Consider the following 20356-nt stretch of genomic DNA (forward strand, 5'->3'; position numbering starts at 1 on the left):
TCTGTTTTACAGTCAGCCTGCAGGCCGGATGGGCTCCAGGTGACCCAGCATGACAAGGAGAAACTTCCAGGTAGCTGGGTGAACAGCCAGCCATGGCAAGGGAGGACAAACACTCCTGTTATCTCCTACCCCCACTGAAAACAGTGACTCCCTCATGGCCTATATTGGTCCATTTCTAAAGGACTTGTGCTTGGTACCACAGCCAGGATAGTAGCAATTCATGTGTTTAAAATATGGATTTTACATATCTGCACAACTATTTTGTCAATAACTGCAGACAATGAAAAATCACAGCTCCAGAGGAAATCTATGTGCTTAGCCTAGGACATCCAACTCACAGACAGCTTGGGACTGAGAGGGAGAAATGCCAAAATGGTAAAGAGAGCCCTGGGGGCCTCATCAGCCAGGATGGCTAGGTGTAGAAATCGCACCCAGTCACTGGAAACCACCACAGCTCAAGGTGTTTGACATTAAAATTTGCAGCGATGAAAAAGACAACTTGAGTGGGGATGAAGGCAACACAAGGGACCTCCCAGGCATGTCATACAAGCAGTTACGGTGACAGCAGATATGAGTAGACTGAATTTTTATCAAGGCAACACTTGCCAACATGGTTTCCCAGTGAGCCTTCCAAACAACCCCCCTGTTATTTACACCGAAGATCTCCCAAATGTGACTCTCGTTAGTAAATTGCATCTTGCTCCAGCAAACACATTTCCACTTTGACTGCTCTCCTGGCCTCGGCAGGAGCAGGAAAGGTGAATTCAGTCCCACGGCTGCTTCTGTAACTAGGCCGGCAGCCTGGAGAGGCCTTGGTAGGCCCTCACTTGTATCCTCCTGGAGTGCTCTCCAGGTATTTGCCCTGCATGAGTAAACCCAGGTAAGCTGAACTTCAAATAGGCCTCGCCCTACAGAGTCAAAAGAGCAAGGGAAAATGTTTGTGTGATTTGTAGTATTTACATTGCGAGCAATGGAACCTCTTGTTTTGACATATTATACATGCCTGAATCGCTAACAAGGCTACAGACTGCACAGGCACATTTTACACATTGTTTTTTGTCATGAAACAGTTCTGTGGGACTCTGCTCAGGGACCAGCAGACTCGGGTTATGGTAGCATAACTAGACAACGCCATCCTGCCTACGGTTCAATTTAATCCATCCATCTGCTACCTACCAAAGCCAAAATTTCACATTTTGCAGCAACATTGGCTTTAGTAGTCAGACCAGGCCTTGTCTGTGATTTTTGCTAAATTTTTATTCTCAGTCAGTCATGGCTGTAATCTTATTTATGTGTAGTCATGCTACCAAAGCCATGATATATTTTCAAGAGTATATAAATGAAAGACCTTTTTTTTCCCCTCTTCAATAGTAACAAATTAAAGAACAACATATGCAAGGCAACAAATAATCTGGATTTATTCAAACTAACCTTGAATTTGTTTGTTTGTTTCATAGTTTGCGGTCAGCAAGGCACAGGGCTAATTTCATTGATTTCTATTACAAAGATAAGTGTGCCACAACAAAGAAGACTGAGGTGAGGTAGTAGCTTTTATTAGGCCAACAAACAGGAGCTAGAAAAACAACAGAGCAACTTATCAGCCAGCCTAATAACAGACATTACCTCTCCCTGCAAACCTTACATAGCTTATACCATGGCAGCAACTTTACTGCTCAAATATTTATCATCCTAACAATTAAATTCTGCATTGACTGGGAGTCACAGAGCAGCCTCAGTTTATAATTTACTTTTGCAGCTAAACAAGGTTCTCAGTGCAGAAGGACAAAAAAAAAAAACAGAGGAGCACCAGTACTGGAAACACAGATGATAGCATTTTGCTGGCGTGGGCATTGGATCTGCAAGTTCCTCCACCCACACACTGCAAAGCCAGCATCTGCAGAGAACCCCCAGCAGCAAAGCCACGGGCTCTGGGACCAAATTACCACCAAGATGACGCTGTTTAGAATTACTGTCACCAGCGTAGGCGGGCCTGTGCCCCACATAACTGATCTGTGAAGTGAGCTGCTCCCCGGTGGGCATGCAGGGCACCTTGGGGACCCCTGCGAGGCAGCAACAAGCTCCTTGGGCACTGAAAGCGATTTATCATTCCACATTCGCTGGCATGACATTGAATTGGGACAGCATTTTCTGAGAGGTTGGAGAAATAATTATATGGCATGGATTACCAGGCAAACAGGTAAGGTGTAGCCATGGGGTGGTGTAGGGATACCCAGCAGAGTTTAGGGAAGAGGAGGTTTCCCTGGAGCATCCCCAAGTCTGGAAAAAGATTAATAAGCTGTTTTGAGGGAACTAGCACATTAAGGTATATCACTCTGCCTTGTCAACTGCACAGTAAACATACCCCTACACACAGATGTGGCTCTTGGTAAGCATCCTTGTCATTAAAAGCTCAGGCATCCCTCAGTGACTTTCTTGTTGAGGCAGAAATGCATGGAAATGCTCTGGAATTTCTTTCCTAGCCTGTTTGTGTTTAGAGGAGCCACATAGCAACTCCTCCTCACTGCCCCAAGGCAATGACAAAAGCAAGAGACAGAATTACACACGCATTAGCGTCACTTCTACCACCAGGGCAGGACAGGGCTCTCTGCTCAGCCTTCCCAGCCAAACCTCTCCTCTGCCAGTGCCTCTGGGCACAGCCTCCAGCCACTGTCTCTGGGACTCAGCACAGCTCCAAAGGCATTCATCCTGCTGCAAAGCACACACTTGGCCCATTCCAGGTCCCTGCCACTGTCCCCCACTTCCCTCAGCCCCTCTCTGGCTGGTGACATGTCCCTTGGTGTGCTGCTGGCCTCCAGGCAGGTGGGCATCACAGCTTGCCTGGCATCCACCTCCTCTGCCATGGACTTTGGTTGGCTTCAAGTGGGCAGTGCTAGCAGCTGGGACCTCATCTCAAGGAAAACACCTACAGAGGTAATCTGCACCTAGAAAAAGCATCCGTAATTCATTTTACATTCAGCCATGAAAAGTTAAAGTAGAGCCACCTTAGTTCTGCAGAGGAATGTCATGCTGACATCCAGAGTGGTTTAGTTGTTCAACTTTCACGAAAGTTAATTTAGATTCACTTTGGAGTGTACTCATGTAAGACACATGCTTTGTTACTCCTTAACTACATCATATCACAGTGGCTGTAGCCAGGCTCACTGCTCTGTGGCACAGTAAATAAATGCTAAATCTGTGTTTTAATAGCATCAGGAAGGCAGCAGCTGTTACTGCTGAATGCCCAGCAGATTGCTATTGCTCTCAGGATTCTCATCAGTGAAGGTACTGAATAGCCTTAAGATATTATGGTCTGGAAACAAATGTTTCTTTCATAACCAGCACCTTAAAAAAAAAAAAAAAAAAAAAAAAAGTATGTTGTTAAGAGATGACTAAAAGACTTTCCTATTCCCCTGCTATGGGCGCTAGGCTGTTGAATTTTTATCTAAAGAGGAAAATAAGACATTACGCAATTTTCTGAAAAAACATGTTATAGTAATGGGAGACAGGATACAGAATTAAATGTTTAATTCATGGCTTGTCAGAGCCTTGAGGCAAGACCTTTTGGACTTGTTAATTGCTCTTCTGAGTAGTCCGGAAGCTATAATAATGTCTCCTACAACTAGGCAAATACACAAAGCTGTAGTAACATCCACTTAGGGGCTTCCACATCACTCCTGCTGCACAGATGTGCTGCTGCCCACCTGACCATATGCCAACCAAGGCCCAGTATACGGGCTCATCTACGTATCTGGATCTTGTTCTGGTATGTATTTCTGTATATTCAGGTTTTTGGGCTGCAGACAGATATATAAACTGACTGTAGCTGTATTGTGGCCCATGGAGGAGTCCCACTGTATGCCCTGCACCTTCGCATGTAACCATTTTGCATGTAACCACTGTGCACTTGAGACCAGCAGAAATGAGTGGCTCCGCAGCTGCAGCAGCCTGATTTAGCCCAACTGAGCTCAATGGCAAAAAATTCAGTGGGTGCAAGATCAGATCCCAGTTGCAGGCAAGGATATTAATATGACAAAAAGGGAGGATGAAGGCATAACAGTTTCTATATATATGTTACAGGGGTTTGCATATGTACATTAATTTGGCAGATCTAAGCCATCAAAAATATTCATCAAAGTATTTTTTATTTTCCTATGCCATAACCAACTCTTTTTCCCTGTCCCCATTGAAAAACCTAGGATTTCTCATCCCAGCAGGCAAAATCATAGGCTTTTATCTAGCTACTCGTTCAAGTTTCTTCTATTCCCATACTCTAGTGCAGAATATGCTACTCTAGCCAGTTCTCTGATAATAGTCTGGCAAGCACTCCTAGCCACTACTGCTTCTACTTTGTTAGACCCCACCAGAAGTTAACTTCAAGGACTTTAGAAAGGCTTCTCTATTGCTGTTTCCAATTTGTTATATTATCCAGCTAGAGTCATTCACTGAGTCGTCAGAGAGATGAACTTGCCTCTAAAGCAGAGGGATCAGTTGCCTTCCTGTTCTTTCAGCCTTTCCTGCTCCAGCCCTTTAGGAAACTCTGAAACTATCTTCTTCTTGTCCTGTTTTAATCGTCTTCTCCTGCAGCTCCCTTAGAAGTCTTGACTGATAACTCTGTGTCACTTTTTACATCACATCAGAAAGAATCTCTTTTTTTAAGCCCTTTCCTTCCCCTTTAGTATTATTTACAGATACATCAAAATTACCTTAAAAACTCATTAATAAAAGTGTAGATCAATATCTTTCATAAAGCAGCTCTTCTCCAAAGGCTGAGGTTTACTTCTGTAAAGCTAGTGAAAGAGCAAGAAAACAGATTTGTCCCTTAATTGTACTGTTCTAAGTTATACTCTGTTCATGAAGTTATTGAAGCAGATTGAATTTTTACTGCTAATGTTCTTTCTTAAAGATAATCCATTTATTTTTCAGGGTCAAGAATATGAAAAAGCAGAAGGACTCAGGAGATGTGAATAAAAAACAAGATGGTTAAAGATCCCTGGTTTAGACATGCTTTGTCTGGAAACCATCAGTATTGTCTCATGAAACTCGGTAGTATAAATGAAGCTATCAGTTACATGATAGTGGAATAAAGTTTCACAGCAACTGAAACATCCTTTGAGTATTTCAAATCACATTACAGTGAAGAGACAAACTGTTTTGCAACATCATCTGTATAAAAATATCAACTATTAATTAAATATAACAGGCCTCCCATTGAGGGCAGTTCAAGACACTAGAAAAATGAAATGAAACTGAGGACCCCCAGACTTAGCCCAGACTCAAAATGCTAATTCCTTGTTCATAAAATAAATAATCTCTTAGCTACTTTAGAATTGAGAAAGAACATGGCTCAAAACAAGATGTAAACCATTCAATGTGCAGCTCCCACCTCTGACATTTTAATTCTAGCAATGTTACTGTCCTTTACAAACTTGTGAATTTAGGTTTTGACATCTACAAGGGGCATACACAGAATTCACAGTTTCCCCAAGACCCAGGGTTTACAGCCCAAGTAAGCAAATTAAAGGCAAAGCATGAGAAATGGAAAGTGTGAGCAACAGTAAAATGTCACTTAATCTTGTGAGTTCCACTTTTAATAAATTTTAACAGCTCTCCCATTGGAAGTAAGGTAAATAACCATTACCAATAAGTACTGTTTAGTGTAGTTTTTTCTTCTGTGACCTACTCATTTGGTCCAAGAGAGACAAGTCCTTAAGAACAGAATGGGTCCACTGCAATTGCAACACAAAGGGCAGTCTTTAACTTCATGCAAATAATACTAGCACAGATGGTGAATCAACATTTTGCAGGAAAATCCATGTGCTTCCACATTAATGAGACATGGGTTGCAAGAACACAGTATTATACATTGTCGTCACTATGTCACAAGCAATTTGCTGTCCAAGCCTAGGTATCCAGATGGTATCAAAAATACTCCAAACTTTTTATATGCACAAAGCTTTCATTATAATTAAAAATGGTTTCAGAAAACATACTGTTTTTTCCAAGTATTCCCAGTTCACTTTTAACTGCTGAACACGTCCTGTATTTTGCTTGCAGTGGATTAATAGGGAGCATGTACACGTACTAGAAAACCTCAAAGGCAGCATTGGGAAGTGTTATCACAGGAGAGAGGAACTGTGCAGAACCATCACATTCCCAAAATGCAGAGGAGAAGGAACTGGGAAGCAAAGAGCTGCATGGTGCTTCCCTGGTGGGTACACCAGCAGGGACTTCAGAGAAAATCTGGAAACCATGTCCATAGACCTGCATGTGGGATGGCACCAAAGCAGAACTTGGGAACTACACGATCCCCATTCACACAGATAAAAATAGCTCAAACTAGAAGCAGTGGCTGTTTCTGCTTCAGATCATGTTTAACCTCCTTCTCCACCCATGACAAGGTTTATCCATTTTGGAGCCAAAGCAACTGGACTTGATGCCAGTTAACTAAGTGCAGTTATTAGCACACTTTCCTTTCTGACTGGAGCCTCAGAAATCTTTATAAAAAGGTCCCAGTGAAATAATTGCTTTCTTTTCACTTCACCCTAGCAGACTCCCACAGGTTTGACTATTTTCTCTCTTTTAAATAAATTGTGCAGCCTCTCTTAAAAAGCTCACTTTTTAAAAAAGCAGCCTTGAAAATACCAGTCTAAATTTGACATATCCTTTCCTATGTTTCAAAGCCAGAGAAGGGTTTTTCTAGAAGATGACACCTTTTCTACTCAAGTAGATTGAAAATCTGCTACAGGAAAAAAGAAAAAGAAAAAAAAAAAAAAAAGAGAGAGAGAGAGAGAGAGAAAGGAATTAACTGCTGGGAGAGTATGTGGGTGGCAGGATTTGGTCTTTAATCTGAAAGATGAAGATGTATGTCAGCACTTCTCCACAGACATACCTATAGGAGATCTAGTTGTTTTCCTCTTTGCATTGCTATAGGCTTGTATTGTTTTCTGATGATACCCCTTATTTTTAGGTTAGCTTCCTGCTGGTCTGTTTGCATTATGTCCAAAACACTAAGAGGTTAACAGAGCAAGAAAAGCTTCAGTCCTTTTTCATCAATGCATTTACCTTTCTAATTGCCTCAAACAAATTCCTCTTGAAATTAAAAATTGTTTTGTCAACCATGCAACAGACCACGTGGCTAAGAGACTTACACACTGGTAACCAGGGAGCAGGCAGAGGAGGCGGCTGCTCAGCTGATGGATATAAATAGCAAAATCCTAGTCAACAGGATATTATTGTTCTTTGGGGTTCCCAAAGAAGCCTTAAGCAATGGATCAGCCCCTACGCGCATGCTGATCGCAAGTCAGCACTGGGGTGCAGTGGGAAGGCAGCACAGGAGCAGCCCTGCCCTGGGAAGACTCCGGGCTACTTCAGAAGTGGCCAGGTGTTGGTACTGCTCACACTCACGTGGGAAGAACAATTGAAAAACCAGGTGGTAAAAGGCTCAGCAAACCACCAATGTTAATCCCTTTACATATTAATAACTCATCTTTAATAGTCATGAGACTAGAGAGCAGTGCTTTCCCCTGTTCATGCCATGAAGCCGAACCTAGATGGACATCATTAGATACATTCCAAAGAGCTTGAGAAACTGGGAAAAGAAAACAAAGAAGTCTTTCCAGAGAAGAGCAGAACGGCTTATTTATCAAGTTGTAACTCCACAAGACACCAGCTTCAAATGGCTCCGAGTCAGGGCAGCTTACACTCTCAGGTGTCACAGAGCTTCCATTATAATCCGTATTGCAAGGTGAGGCAATTCATTGCTTCACCCCTTTATGATGTGATTTGGTTTTGAGCAATTTGATTGTTCTCCTACTTCTAATTTTCGGTTAACTCTCTCACTTCCTTCTCTTGCAGAACATACCCTTATAATATTCCAGGGCAGACAGACATCTTTAGACAGATCTCTCTCTACATTCCAGCAGGATTAATACCTCATGCATGCCCTAAGCAAGCTCTCTGTTGGTCTTTCTCTCTACCCACACCTGAGCTCTTCCAGACCCACAAACAAAGGAGACATGGTTTCATGACACTAGACACAGCACTGCTCTGTGTTAAATTAACATTTGGGTGATTCTGAGAACCAAACTTGAGAGTACAATTTGACAGCTTGGGATAAATTTGATCTGATTCATTTACACATGCAAACGGAAAGCTTTTAGTATACATTCCCCAAGAAAAAGAAATCACAGTTCCTGGAGATGTTCATGATGAAGGATATTCTTCTGGCTCCTAGTAGGAAGTTTACTTCCTTCCCCAGCTCCACTTTATCTTCTTTCTAGCAACACAGACTCAAAGCAAAGCAAACAGAACTCCTGGAATAAACTCAGGGAACTGAAAGTACAGTAAGAAGAGGCCAAGAAAGCACAGCTGACTTGGCTCTTGCCTGAGATAATTCCAAAGCATTTGGAGGAAAATAAGTTTTACCTGAAGATGATAAAATAGCAACTCATAAAGATGGTCAACATAAGACTTCAGAAAATACATCTTCCCAGGCAGGATGAAGTAGAATAAAGGAAGTTGTCTACATTCCATAAACATTTGGTCCTACTTGTACCATGAAAACCTAAGCCAAGCCAAAATGAAGTATGCTTTGACCAAGTGTGCTTGCACTCCGTTAGTCTTGACCTACCAACTTGTCTGTATTGTAGACAACACCAACAAATGTGAGTAAATCCAGAAGGAAACCGCCCGCAGCCAAACAAGGGAACAGCACACGCTGGGACGACAGGTGGGTTGATAGCATCATGTGAGTTAGCAAGTTGTAAAAGTTTATTATAGAAGATATACGTATTGCAGTGCATGTAAATTGTTAGGTGACATTAGGTATTGCTGTCAGGTGGCAAAGGAAAGAAAAAGAACGTGTCAAAGGAGGAAAGTGGTCATGTAGCTAAAGTGGTCACACTGGAAAGAGAAGACCGAGGTTCAAGGCCTGCTCCACCAAAACTTTCCGTGTTCACACACACAAGAGTATGTCATTAGGCTACCTGGATAAGTTTGAAATAATTTCTCTGGCTTTCATGTGCCTTTGTTCCCCAACCCTGAAACAGGGATGCATCTAGACAAATACATTAAAACTGTGAGACACTCAAATACTAGGAAAGAAAAATAGTTCCCTGTTAGTTAGTATGTATTAAGGACATACTTCAGTTTTCATCAAGACAAATGAAAAGCTATGGGAAAAAAAATCCTGCAGGCATCAGTATTACCTGAGTACCAGAAGACAAGCTGGGACCCTCTCTGTAAAACCACAATTGCTAAATGCCACTTCCATGTCCCTAACAGCCCCATCCTTCTCTAAGAATGCAGTGTGCAAGAAAGCACATGTGTAACAGGACTACCAAGCCCAAATGAAGTGGGCAGCCTCCGTGAACCTTTCTGTCACATGGACCTCACGTTAGCACATTATGCTGTTTTCCATGCAACTCCTGTGAGGCAGCCTGTGTTTAGGCTCCAAAGCTGATCATTAGTGTGATAAATGAAATGAGTGGAAACTCCTGCTCATAGAAACCAAACTGCAGCAGCTCTCCCATCAGTCACTGCTCTAAGTTTTGTTTCATTAGTGAAACAAGAGTATGAGAGGTCAAGTGAGTGTTCGGCTCATAATTAAGTGCCTGAATGACAAAGCTACCTACTGGTTTGAGTGACGCAACATTGGTGTCTCAGATCTGAGCTTGCTGTAGGCATCCAGACCACCTCTGCAAATGGCTTTCATCAGTATCAGCAGAAAAGTGACAGACTAAATGATGAATGAAAAAAAAATTGCTCTAGAGCTAGTTGTGGGATAAGCAAAGAAGCAATGTTTAGACACCCCACCAAATTAAAGGAAGTCAAGGACTTGAAAGGTACCCAAGATCTCAGTGGGCTGAAACTAAATCTGAATATAACAGGCTGTGTCAATTAGTTTCAAATCAGTCTTGAGAAACACGTGGGTATCAGCTTTCCAGACCTCAGCAGCTACACGGGGATCTCTCAGCACCTGAGGACAGCCCCCCTTGGTCACATCCAGGACCAGATAGGAAGCACGCCTGCCCTTCTTCTGACAACACAGGCTACCACCTCCAGGGTCATGGCCACTTCCTGACTTCAGAGCAGTCACATTGGTGTGACCTCCAAGTTCTTAAATAAACTCACAATGAGTGATACTGTCAACTGCAGCATTAAAGGCAAAGGGGTTTATGGCATTCTTTAACCGCGTTAGCAACCAAAACATGGTGCTTCCTTTTGATACACATGGTTTCTGAAGACAATTAAATCTCCTGTCCTTTCTGATTCTTCTGATAAACATGCAATGTTTTAAAGTTTTGAAAGACCGACATTGAATAGATCAAAAAGACCTTCTACCTTCAAAAGAAATGCAGCTTAGCCAGCAAAAATTCATGCTCTGTCTTCTTTCAGCCAAGGTCAATAATTATATTAACTTCTGAAAGACAGCCGAGCACAAGTTCTTTTTAACCAGCATTACAGCCCCTTTAAAACTGTTTCTTTATAATGGGCAGAAATGAAAGAATTCATGCAAGAGTCCCTGTAACTTTAAATCATGCCTTGTCCTGTCTCCAGGGAGATCTTTAGAAGAAACAAAAAAAAAAAAAAAAAAGAGAGAGAGCTACGGGAATTGAATGTCGTTCAGTTGCATTAATCATCGGGGATGGGAAGTCCCCAACCCAACCCAGTGTGGAATCTGGGAACAAGGATGGGGACCAAATGCTTCCCCAGTGACTCTAAGTGATAATGGCCAAAGTCACTCATAATTTATGACAGATATAGGCCTACTGAGTACTTGTCAGAAATGTAGATGGGGCAAAACATATCTCAACACATTGTTATCAATTTTACCTATCATGTGCAGGTGCTGACCGCAGTCCCTCCCGTGCTGTCATTAGGCCTCCTGAGGACCACAATGCTGGGCCCAGGTGCTCCCCCTCCCTGTAGCTCTTCCCCATCTGCCCATTTTTGTTTGCTTTCTTACTCCCCCTGGGCAAAAAGCCCAGACAGACTTATGTTTCATTCCTGACATATACCCCAGACAATACTTCTAAAGTGGACATTTCATATGCTATTTCTAAATGCTATGTCTTTATTAACTTATGACTGCAGCTCATGTTTACAATGACCATCAGTAAGAGCCAGAAAGCTTTAGCCATGTGTCCAGATGCAGTCATACACAGGATGAGTTTTTAACAAAGTAATTTTCATTGCCATTGCTTTCATGTGTCACGGTGCCAGGGGCCTCTCACCTTTCCCATTTCTCACTGAGCTGAGAAGCACAATCAGCCATTAGTGGTGAACTACACTGGCTGCATCTGTAAACACCTATTGACATACATTAGTTGGTGGTTTCTTTGCAAAGACTAAAACAAAATGGCAAAACATTTCTACCTGACTGCTAGAGTACAAGAGAGGCTGTGCAGGTAAGCAGGGCCCATGGTCTGGCAGGAGCGCAGGACTTTGGCTTGAGCCCCCTGTGATGGGCAGCCCTGGCTGAGACAGGGGCTCTCACAACATATGAGTAACGCATGGAGGACAATCCATGGAGGTGTTTGTTGTACTGTTATTTGGGTTTCTTGAAAAAAACAGAGAAAAACATGATGGGAGATTAAAAATGTAGCTTGTACTAAGCACTAGAGTTACGAGACAATAGCAAAATTAGCTCACATTGGGTTTCAGAGGGTTTAATAAGTGAATTATTCTGAGGGACAGGGCCAAGACAGTAGGACCTGCCATTTCACCATTACCAGTGATGGTAAGCTGGGTGGGGAGGGAAAAAATGCACGTAGACAGTTTATTTGAAGTGCATTTTCTTTCATGTAAATACTTTCTTCCTGGTGCAGCGTATTAAATGTTTTCTTTTAAGGGCTCTTTGTTAACCCAGAGACTGCAGCTGGCGTGCCGCGATGAACAACAGCCACCTGAGCCACTTCAGTCCCTCTGGGGGAGAATCCTGGGTGTGAGACCTAAACCTGAGCTTCGGTGTAAGTGGCTAAAATGTGGTCACCCACCCTGGGGGTCCTGCTATAAGAACCGGAGCACCATGGCACCCACCATGATGGAGGTTAATTAGACACCTGAGACTTGTTTCACAACCACTACAAGAAAACTGAAAAGTCCGGTTGCCCAGAAAAAACAAAATTCCAGTCCAGATGAGTATGATTTATTGCCAGCAGGCGAGATTCGCCCTTAACTTGTCTTTGCACTTAAAATACCTGTGCACATGGAGGCCCTGGTGCTGCAATTTGATCTAGCTGGACCATCTCCTGGTAGAACATTCCTGACTTCAGCAGGGCTCTGGGTGGACTCAGGAGTATAGGGCGTTACCAGAGAACGAGGCAGCACCACAGCCTGTGGGATCTGCATGGCAAGATTGGAGTCTGGCCGGTGTGTAAATCTGACCCACGGGGCACCAACCGTGTTCCCTGGTAATGGGCACTGCCCAAGAGCAGAGACTTCTTTGCCTGATTTGGGACTTAAACAAAATGCACTCAGCCCCGATGTTAATTAGGGGAGGGTGAAGATCCAACGGGATACATGAATTGAAGAAAACAAGGGCTACAATATAAATATTTCTATTTGAAATTAATCCTGTGGTGCATATTTAGTGAGCATGTACTTTATAAACAACCGGAATTATACTTCCAAAACAGAAAAACATGAAAATAATTTGCTATAATAAAGTAAATCAACTACACTGATCAAGAAAGATCTCATTTCTGACTAAAAACAGTAAAAGATGATAACATAAAAGTTACAAGAAGCAAGGCAAATCCTTGTTCACAGACTCACTGGGTCTGAATTATACTGATGTACACCAGGAGTATCTTCCAAGATGCTGCAATACAAAATATGTTTTTTTCACATTTAAGTTAGTGGAAAATTGTTAACAGAATCCCTCTGAGTAATTCATTATTTTAACTATTGTACCTTGAATCATGCCATGAGATTGAGTAATTGGTATAGAGATTAGAGTTAGCTTTTTAGTGTCTTTGATAACATATTTTCAGATTCAATGGGATTTCTGGATTTAGAAAAAAATCCTTCCTGTTGCAGGTTACATGTCCGCAGGCACTCATTCTGCAGACATGCAGGCTGTTGCTCTTATGATCCTCCTTAGAAGATGCAGATTTAAACTGTGTTTGTGGTTATGAAGCTTCAAACTACAGCTAAAACACCGCTCAGCTATTTGCACAGAAGTATGCAGCAATTATAATGAAGTAAAATCCATCCTGCAATCCTCCACCTACAGTCCCTGCACTTAACTGGGTGGGGAGAGATAAAAATAGAGTAGTAGGTAAAGAGACACGCAGGGAAAGACTGTTATTTCTTTAAAAGTGCTATGATGCCCTTCACCACACCAGTATTGACACAGATATGACTGTGTCAATATCTGGTGATTTCTTCTCGTGAATAGATAATTTTGAGTTTTTTTTTGACTTCTACATAGACAGATAAAATTTGGCTCGTGCACTTTAGACATACGCCCTTAAGTATTCTGCAACAACACTAAGTTTAAACAACACAGTGCATAACCAAATAGTGCATAAATGGACAATGACAAGCCGAAATGCCCAAGGTTGCTTCTAGTCCAATAGAAAGCTGTCTTTAAAACAGAAGAAGGAAACAAAGTCATTGCTTTGTAATATTTTCAAAGTAAATGCTACAAATACTTCAGGATGCAAGTGACATAACCTTGAAATTGGCTTGGAGAAAGAAAATTGATGAATTTCTGTCCAAGCTTTGTGGACAAACCAAAAAAGAAGCAGGAGGAACTATGAGAAGTACATAATATTTTTTAACTGGCTTTAGTTTTAATAAAGCGTTTTGAAGTCTGTCATTTTTAAACTAATGCCATTCAACCTCAGGCAAGCGATACCTTCTGAGATGTCACCAGCTCTCAGGAGCAATGCTGAGACTGGGCCCTGCCTGAGCAGGAGCTCCCCAAGGAAAGAAAGAGAAGGTGATGCTGGTGAGTGACAGCATGTCTCCAGCCAGGTCCATGCGTGGAGGCCAAACAAGAAAAGTGTCTCTTATGATGAAGTGCTAATACACGGGTGTTAAAGTTCATTTGACTGTGGAGCTACTGGGCATGATTTCAATTTGGTGTAATTTCATCATTGCAATGGGACAGAGAACCCAGACTTCTAATTTGTTAGAGAAATTAGGCATTGACCTTGTTAAAACTGCATGCTGAAACATGCAATCTGTACTTTCTCTTACCTCTCACGGCTCCTTCATTTCACTGCCAGTGTTTCCTGCATTTGGAACAGGTAAGTCTTCCTGTCATTGCTGATAAACACTGTAAGCCATCCCCACCAGTAAAATTATCTTTACAGCATCATCTTTAGTTTCTTATACTTGGATTTGAATCTGTATTTTGGGGTTTTGCATTTAGAATTCCTATTTAACTTGTATATGGAATAACTTGTATATAGAGTAATATCTCTTTTTTGTGGTTCTACCTTCATCTAAGGCTCTCCAGGCAGTTTAATCTTTCCAAATGTCACCTTAATCCACAAGGAGCTCCACTGAAATTAGCATGCCTATGGGCAGAATGAAATGCCACTGAATATAGGGACAAGCTATGGAAGAGTTGAAGTAACAAACTGTTACAACACCTTACTTTTGTCAGAATGAATGGCTATATTAAAAAGGTTTCCTTCCATTTATAACATTTCCATGTGTTTCAAAAGCATGTCAAACTACAGCAACCCGGTCAAATGCTGATGTATCTTGTAATTATAAAATAAAAATAAAAATCACTCTCTACAGTTAAGTGCAACAGTTGTAGTCATTATGCTTTATGCATAAATAGATAAACAAAATACAGAGAGAGAAACATTTTCAAGAGTTCCTGACTGTCTATGAACACCGGCCTTTGGATGTCCATCAGAGATGCACAAGCCCCCAGATGTAAAGAGATGTAGACAGGCTCACTGAAAAAGAGTTAACTATCATGAGGTAAGCACCTGTATTGCCTCTGAAGACATGGGCTTTGGGACATCGTATCTCAAAGGAAGCTGGGGTTCATGGGGTTCATACCATTAACAACCACAGTTATTGCTTACAACAAAAGCTTATAAAGCTATATTAAAAAAAAAAAAAAAAAAAAAAAAAAAAAAAGCTTATAACATTCTAGATCTAGAAGGCAACCAAAATCAGGGAGCATTGAGTTTATTACGAAGTGATGAAGCAACATTACAGACCAGGGCAAGGATGGAGAGCCTATGGAGCTGGTATGGCACATATTTCTTTCAGCCTGTGATCACTAGTTTGGAATTATTTCTGACAACACTACAATATGCTTCTGTCTAGCACTCAAAATGTGCTTGAAGACCATGCAACCTTCAGCAGAGAAAGCCTGAGACACAGGAAAATATTTAAATACAATGGAATCAAGGAATATACACCCATGGATTTCTGTTGGATCTAGATCAAACCCTGAGTAAACAGCAAAATGACAAGTAGCAGGACTTTGGGCTCCTTGTCTTGTCCTGATAGAAGAATAGCAGACTTCTACCATCCCAAACCATGTACACTATTATAAATACAAGAAATGAACATTTATATCATAGTTATTTTTAAATGGTTGTAATAGCACTCGTTTTCCAGAGATGGAAAAAACTTCTGGCTATACAAGAATTCACCTCTATATATTCCATTCCAAGGAATATAAGGAAAGGAACACAGTATTGAATATACATTTGGACTCTTGCAAAGTACTGAATTCAGGACAAAATATCATCTAAAAGAGAGTAATTCCTGCTGCTGAGGATGCTGCCTCATTCTAGCGAGTGCAATTCACCACATAAGGAAGTATATTTTTGATGATCCTAAATCAAGCTTCCAGTAAGGAAGATTTTAAAATATTCTTATGTTGTAACAAAATGTTCCCGCTGGTGGTATAATGAAAGAAAGAAAAAAAAAATCTCCTGGCAGGAAATTAATTATTGAGCATTCCACTGCTTGATGATGTGCTCCTACGTTCTGTGCAGGCTTTCCATTTTTCTCTCTCAGTATGTGCAGAAATTCACTATGGAGAACATACAAATAGAACAAAGAGCAAAAGAATATTAGTTTATTAAACGCATTTAGAGACCAAAGAGAACTGGAGTGAGGAACTTGGTTTGCATGTCACCACACCTGGTGCTCACTCCCTCTTATGTTTACCTCTTCTCCTCTCCATCAGATTGCCACTTTTGATTCTGTTCCCTGAAAATACCTCTGTTGAAAATGGAAGAGATACTCCTGGATTTAGCATTGCTCACTTAAAACAGGTTAGAACCACTACTTCCTTCATTAAATTAAATAAATAAATAAATAAATAAATAATAATAAAGAATTGAAAATCTCAGTTCTTGATGCTAATTGGTAATAAAAGCTTATCAACATAAGCCCATATCTAAATAATCAGCTGTAACTCCATTTTCAAAAGCATCTGTTTGTTTTTTTCCTCTATGTCCAGTCACTTTAGAAGACTTCACTACTGTCAATTTGGGTCTTCCTGAGAAACATCTGAAAAAAGTATGCTTATTATAATTTCACCAATTTGTTTTATACCAAAATATATAGGTTCTGGGGCTACTTCTGCACCCAGCACATGTACCTCGAACAGTACCTGACCTGAGTGGGATCGCACTACTGCAAAAGCACCCCCACGAGAGCAGGCATTTCCCAGTAACTGGCATCCTGGATCCTTCAACGGTGTTTTGTGGAGCTACCACATGGAGAAGGAACATGCGACAGACTGAAACCACATATGCCTTCTTCAAATAGCATTTTAAGCCAGCAGTGCACTACAGCTTAGCTAAGAAATGCTGAAGAACTTTTCAAGATAAATGAATACTTTCAGCTTTTAAAAAAGGAGGCAGAAAGAGTATGGAAAGCTGCTACAGCAGATGGTTGCATGATGCCAGCAGGAGCTTGAATACCAGGTAGGCTTCTGAGGAGCTGGTGATACCCTTCCTCATGGTCATCACCACTGTCTCCTTGGGCTCTTCCATCAGCTGCTGGACAGGATGGCTCGGACACAGCAGGACAGTAATGCCTCCATCTGCCTTCCAGACCTGACAGGGCTCCCGTTTGACTAGCTGCCTGCATCAGCAGAAGACAGTCAGTCTCCACCTCTACATGCAGGAATGTCAGTGTTTTCATGTGTTGTTCATAATCGCAAATACCTAGCTGCTGCCTACTGAACTCTCTTTACAACATACCCTCTGTGCACCGCAGATACCTCTCGGGTCCATATTCATACCACAGGGTCCCCAGAGACTAGGATATACTTTCACATGTTCAACATTCTCCATTGAAGGGATGCATTTTGGAATAAGACACACCACTGACTTTCTAACACCTACTCTGGTCTTGCAAGGGCGAGTGCAGTGCTGCAGGAGCAGGAGCTGTGGCAGCAGATAGGGACCCGACCACCTGAGCTCCTTCATGTGGCCCAGAGCAGCAGGGCCCTGCAGGGGCTCTGCCAGGACTGCTGGAAACTGCATCAGCCCCAGCTACTTCTCATCCTAGAGTCCTGACTTTCCGGCACATCAAACCTGTTATTGATTCTGCAACTGATAGACAATGATACCAGAGATGATTCAGATCGCATTCTTTTGGGAGGATGCATTTTGAGTTATAAAGCAGGAGCAAGTTTAATTACTATGTATGAACATAAAGCATATGCTGCCATTTTGCAAGAAAGCATACTGAAGAAAAGCATCATGCTTTGCCACTGAGCTCCCATGTGACAAAAATCACACTCTCCCAAGTATCAGACTTACCATCTGTAAAATGCTTTCCATTTCTAGAAGATAACGTGAGGGCTCTGTGTTACAAATCATATATGCTATAAGTGGAAGATATTATCACTTGTTTTGGAGCAGCACCTTAGAACAATTGCCTTTTCTCTCCTGTTAGAGCCCACACCAAGCATAAAACTTCTTAAAATCTTACTTAGTAGCGCAAGCAAGGTGACAACTGCTAGATCTCTAAAAACTCCTCTTGTATGGCAAGGAGACAGGAGTTCTTTTCATGAACATAATGTTATTCAAAGGAATTCGCCCTGTAGGATGACATTCTCCTACAGGACTATAGGAATTTTAGAGAAGGCCGTGTGCGTCCATAAAAATGTATTTTAAGTTCCAGAGAGGGAAAGGAGTTTAACTTCTTATATAAACAATTGAGAGGGAAAGTGAAAAACATGTTGTTGTTATTGTTTAAGAAAATATTTATTTTCTATTCCTTCTCATAAAAGGACATGAATTAAGGATTAAACCTATTTTAATCAGTAGGGCTTTGAGCAACAAGAGATCAGATGCAGGCCATCCATGCTAAGACACAGAAACAAAAGAGACAGGGACGAGTCAGAAACGTAGAATTATATTGCAATGAAAGACTGGCAAAACCCACGGGGAGTTCAACCTGGAATTGCCTGCCCTGGCCAATCAGAATCTGGATTTCAGAGGTTATAAAGATGCAAGTCAAAATGTTGAAGAATGACCCCATCCACTGTTAAATAATGAGTTGAAAGAATGGCTAATTTGGGTCTCCTTTCTGACAAATTATACATGTTCTACCATCAAACCCAACCAAAAACTAATTTCCAGCAACTGCACGGTCTCTGTCAGCAGAACAAGCTTTAACATCATTATGCAGAAACAGAGAGATAATGACCTATAATTCAAGTCTATTATTTTTATGGGACGTGAAGATGCATCGCAGTATATTGCAAGCCGTTGATTAAGATTGGTATGCAGCATTAAACAAATTGCTCTGCCTTGCCTATAAACCAAGGATGCTTTTGATTCTTTAATCCGCTCGTGCTGCCCTTGCCCATCACGAAGAGTTTGCTGGTGAGGGGCAGTGATAACTTGGAGGAACTGAAGCACGGGCACCCAGCTGCACTCAAACCTGGAGATTTGCATCCCGCCCGCCGGCACAGCCCGTGGCAGAGCCTCCCGTGGATGATTTCCCCCAAATCCCTGCCCGTGTTTACTCAACAGCAGCCGCTCGGGAGGTGCGCTGGGTGGGCGCTGGGCTGGCCAGCAGCCTCCCAGCCTCCCTCCCTCTCTCCCCGCTGCTCGGCACCGCGAGCTGAGCATCTCCAGCCCGCGGCATCCCCGCATCCCGCCCGCTCCGAGCTGCGGGGGCGAGAGGCCGGAGCCCCTGTACGGGGCGAGCCCGGCAGCTCCCCGATGGCAGCTCCGACGGGGCCGGGCTCGGGAAGCACCCCCGGACCCCCTGCGCTGGGCTCCGGGGAAACTTTGCCCCCCTGCTGGCCCCGGGGGAGAAGAAAGGGAGAAGAAAGGAGAAACAGGGGAAGGGGAGCGGGGCGGCGTGGGAGGGGTTTTGGGAGGGGGGGGTGTTTACCTTGGAGGTTCTGCACTCGGATGTCGCTGATGTGCCCGATCAGCTCCTCGCGCTGGAACCAGTCCCACTCCTGCCCGGCCATGGGGCCGCGGGGGCGGCCCGCTCCGTGCCGCTCCGTGCCGTGCCGTGCCGTGCCGGGAGGGGGGTGTGCCGGGACCCGGCGGCACGGCCACCGCCACCGCCACCGGCAGCGGCACCGTCGGCGGGCGCGGAGCGGAGCGCGGAGCGGAGGGGGGGGGAGGCGGCCGCTCTCCGCTCCCCGCCCCGCCCCGCGGCCCTCCCTCCCCCTGCCCTGCCTCCCTGCCTCCCTCCCGGCCTCCCTCCTGGCCTCCCTCCCTGCCTCCCGCCTCCACCGGCCGGGCGGAGCGGAGCGGAGCGGGGCAGGGTGCGGGGCCGTGCCCGCCGCCCCCGTCCTGCGCCCCCTCACCGGGAGCCGCCCCCGGCCCGTCCCGTTCCTCGGTGCCCTCGCAGCCCCTGCCCCTTGTGGGCGCCCCAAAGCGATCCGCCTCTCCCCACAGCCGCTGGTGGGGCTGAATGAAACGCCGCTGTAAACGGAGAGCCCTTCCAGGCTGTCTTCGTGCTCCCTCAGCCTGCTTTCAGCTGCCTACGCGGGCTGTCGGATTTCCTTTGAGGCTATTCGCCCATCGGATGCTTCCCTTCACACCGCCCTTCACCTCAGCCGCACGGTGCTTGTTAGCATCGCCACGGCCTGCCCCCCGCCAGCCTGTCCCTAACACTCAGGGCACTTTGTTACAGCCATTGTAGGTCGGTGCGGGTTTTGTTTGCTTCTCCAACCGTGAGGGCTGTATAATGTAAACAGAGAGAAATTGACACAATCCAGTCAGACTCGTCCAGTATCACTAGTTAGACTACCAAAACACTCCACCTGAGATCTGCAGAGTTAACTATAAACAAACGAGGAGCCGGAGATTGTGGCTCTTTCAAGTGGGGAGCGTTTGTGCGATCCCAAGGGAACGCCTGCACCTCACAACCCGCTGTGGCA

The 20356-nt window shown here is 43.5% G+C and overlaps 1 protein-coding gene across 1 annotated transcript in view; it reads right to left on the reverse strand.

Annotated features, from left to right (window-relative positions):
• CLMN (calmin) overlaps positions 1–19435 on the reverse strand; it is a gene marked incomplete at both ends in the record, with an annotated part of 70779 nt that extends 51344 nt beyond the window's left edge. Inside the window, one exon of the mRNA XM_084287444.1 lies at positions 19354–19435. Within this exon, the coding sequence (XP_084143570.1) occupies positions 19354–19435 (82 nt within the window). The remainder of the gene's footprint in view (positions 1–19353) is intronic.
• Between the last annotated feature and the right edge of the window lie 921 nt (positions 19436–20356).

The sequence above is a fragment of the Netta rufina genome (genome assembly GCF_964035555.1).
Source record: "Netta rufina genome assembly, chromosome: 5".
In the NCBI taxonomy this organism is placed as follows: domain Eukaryota; kingdom Metazoa; phylum Chordata; class Aves; order Anseriformes; family Anatidae; genus Netta; species Netta rufina.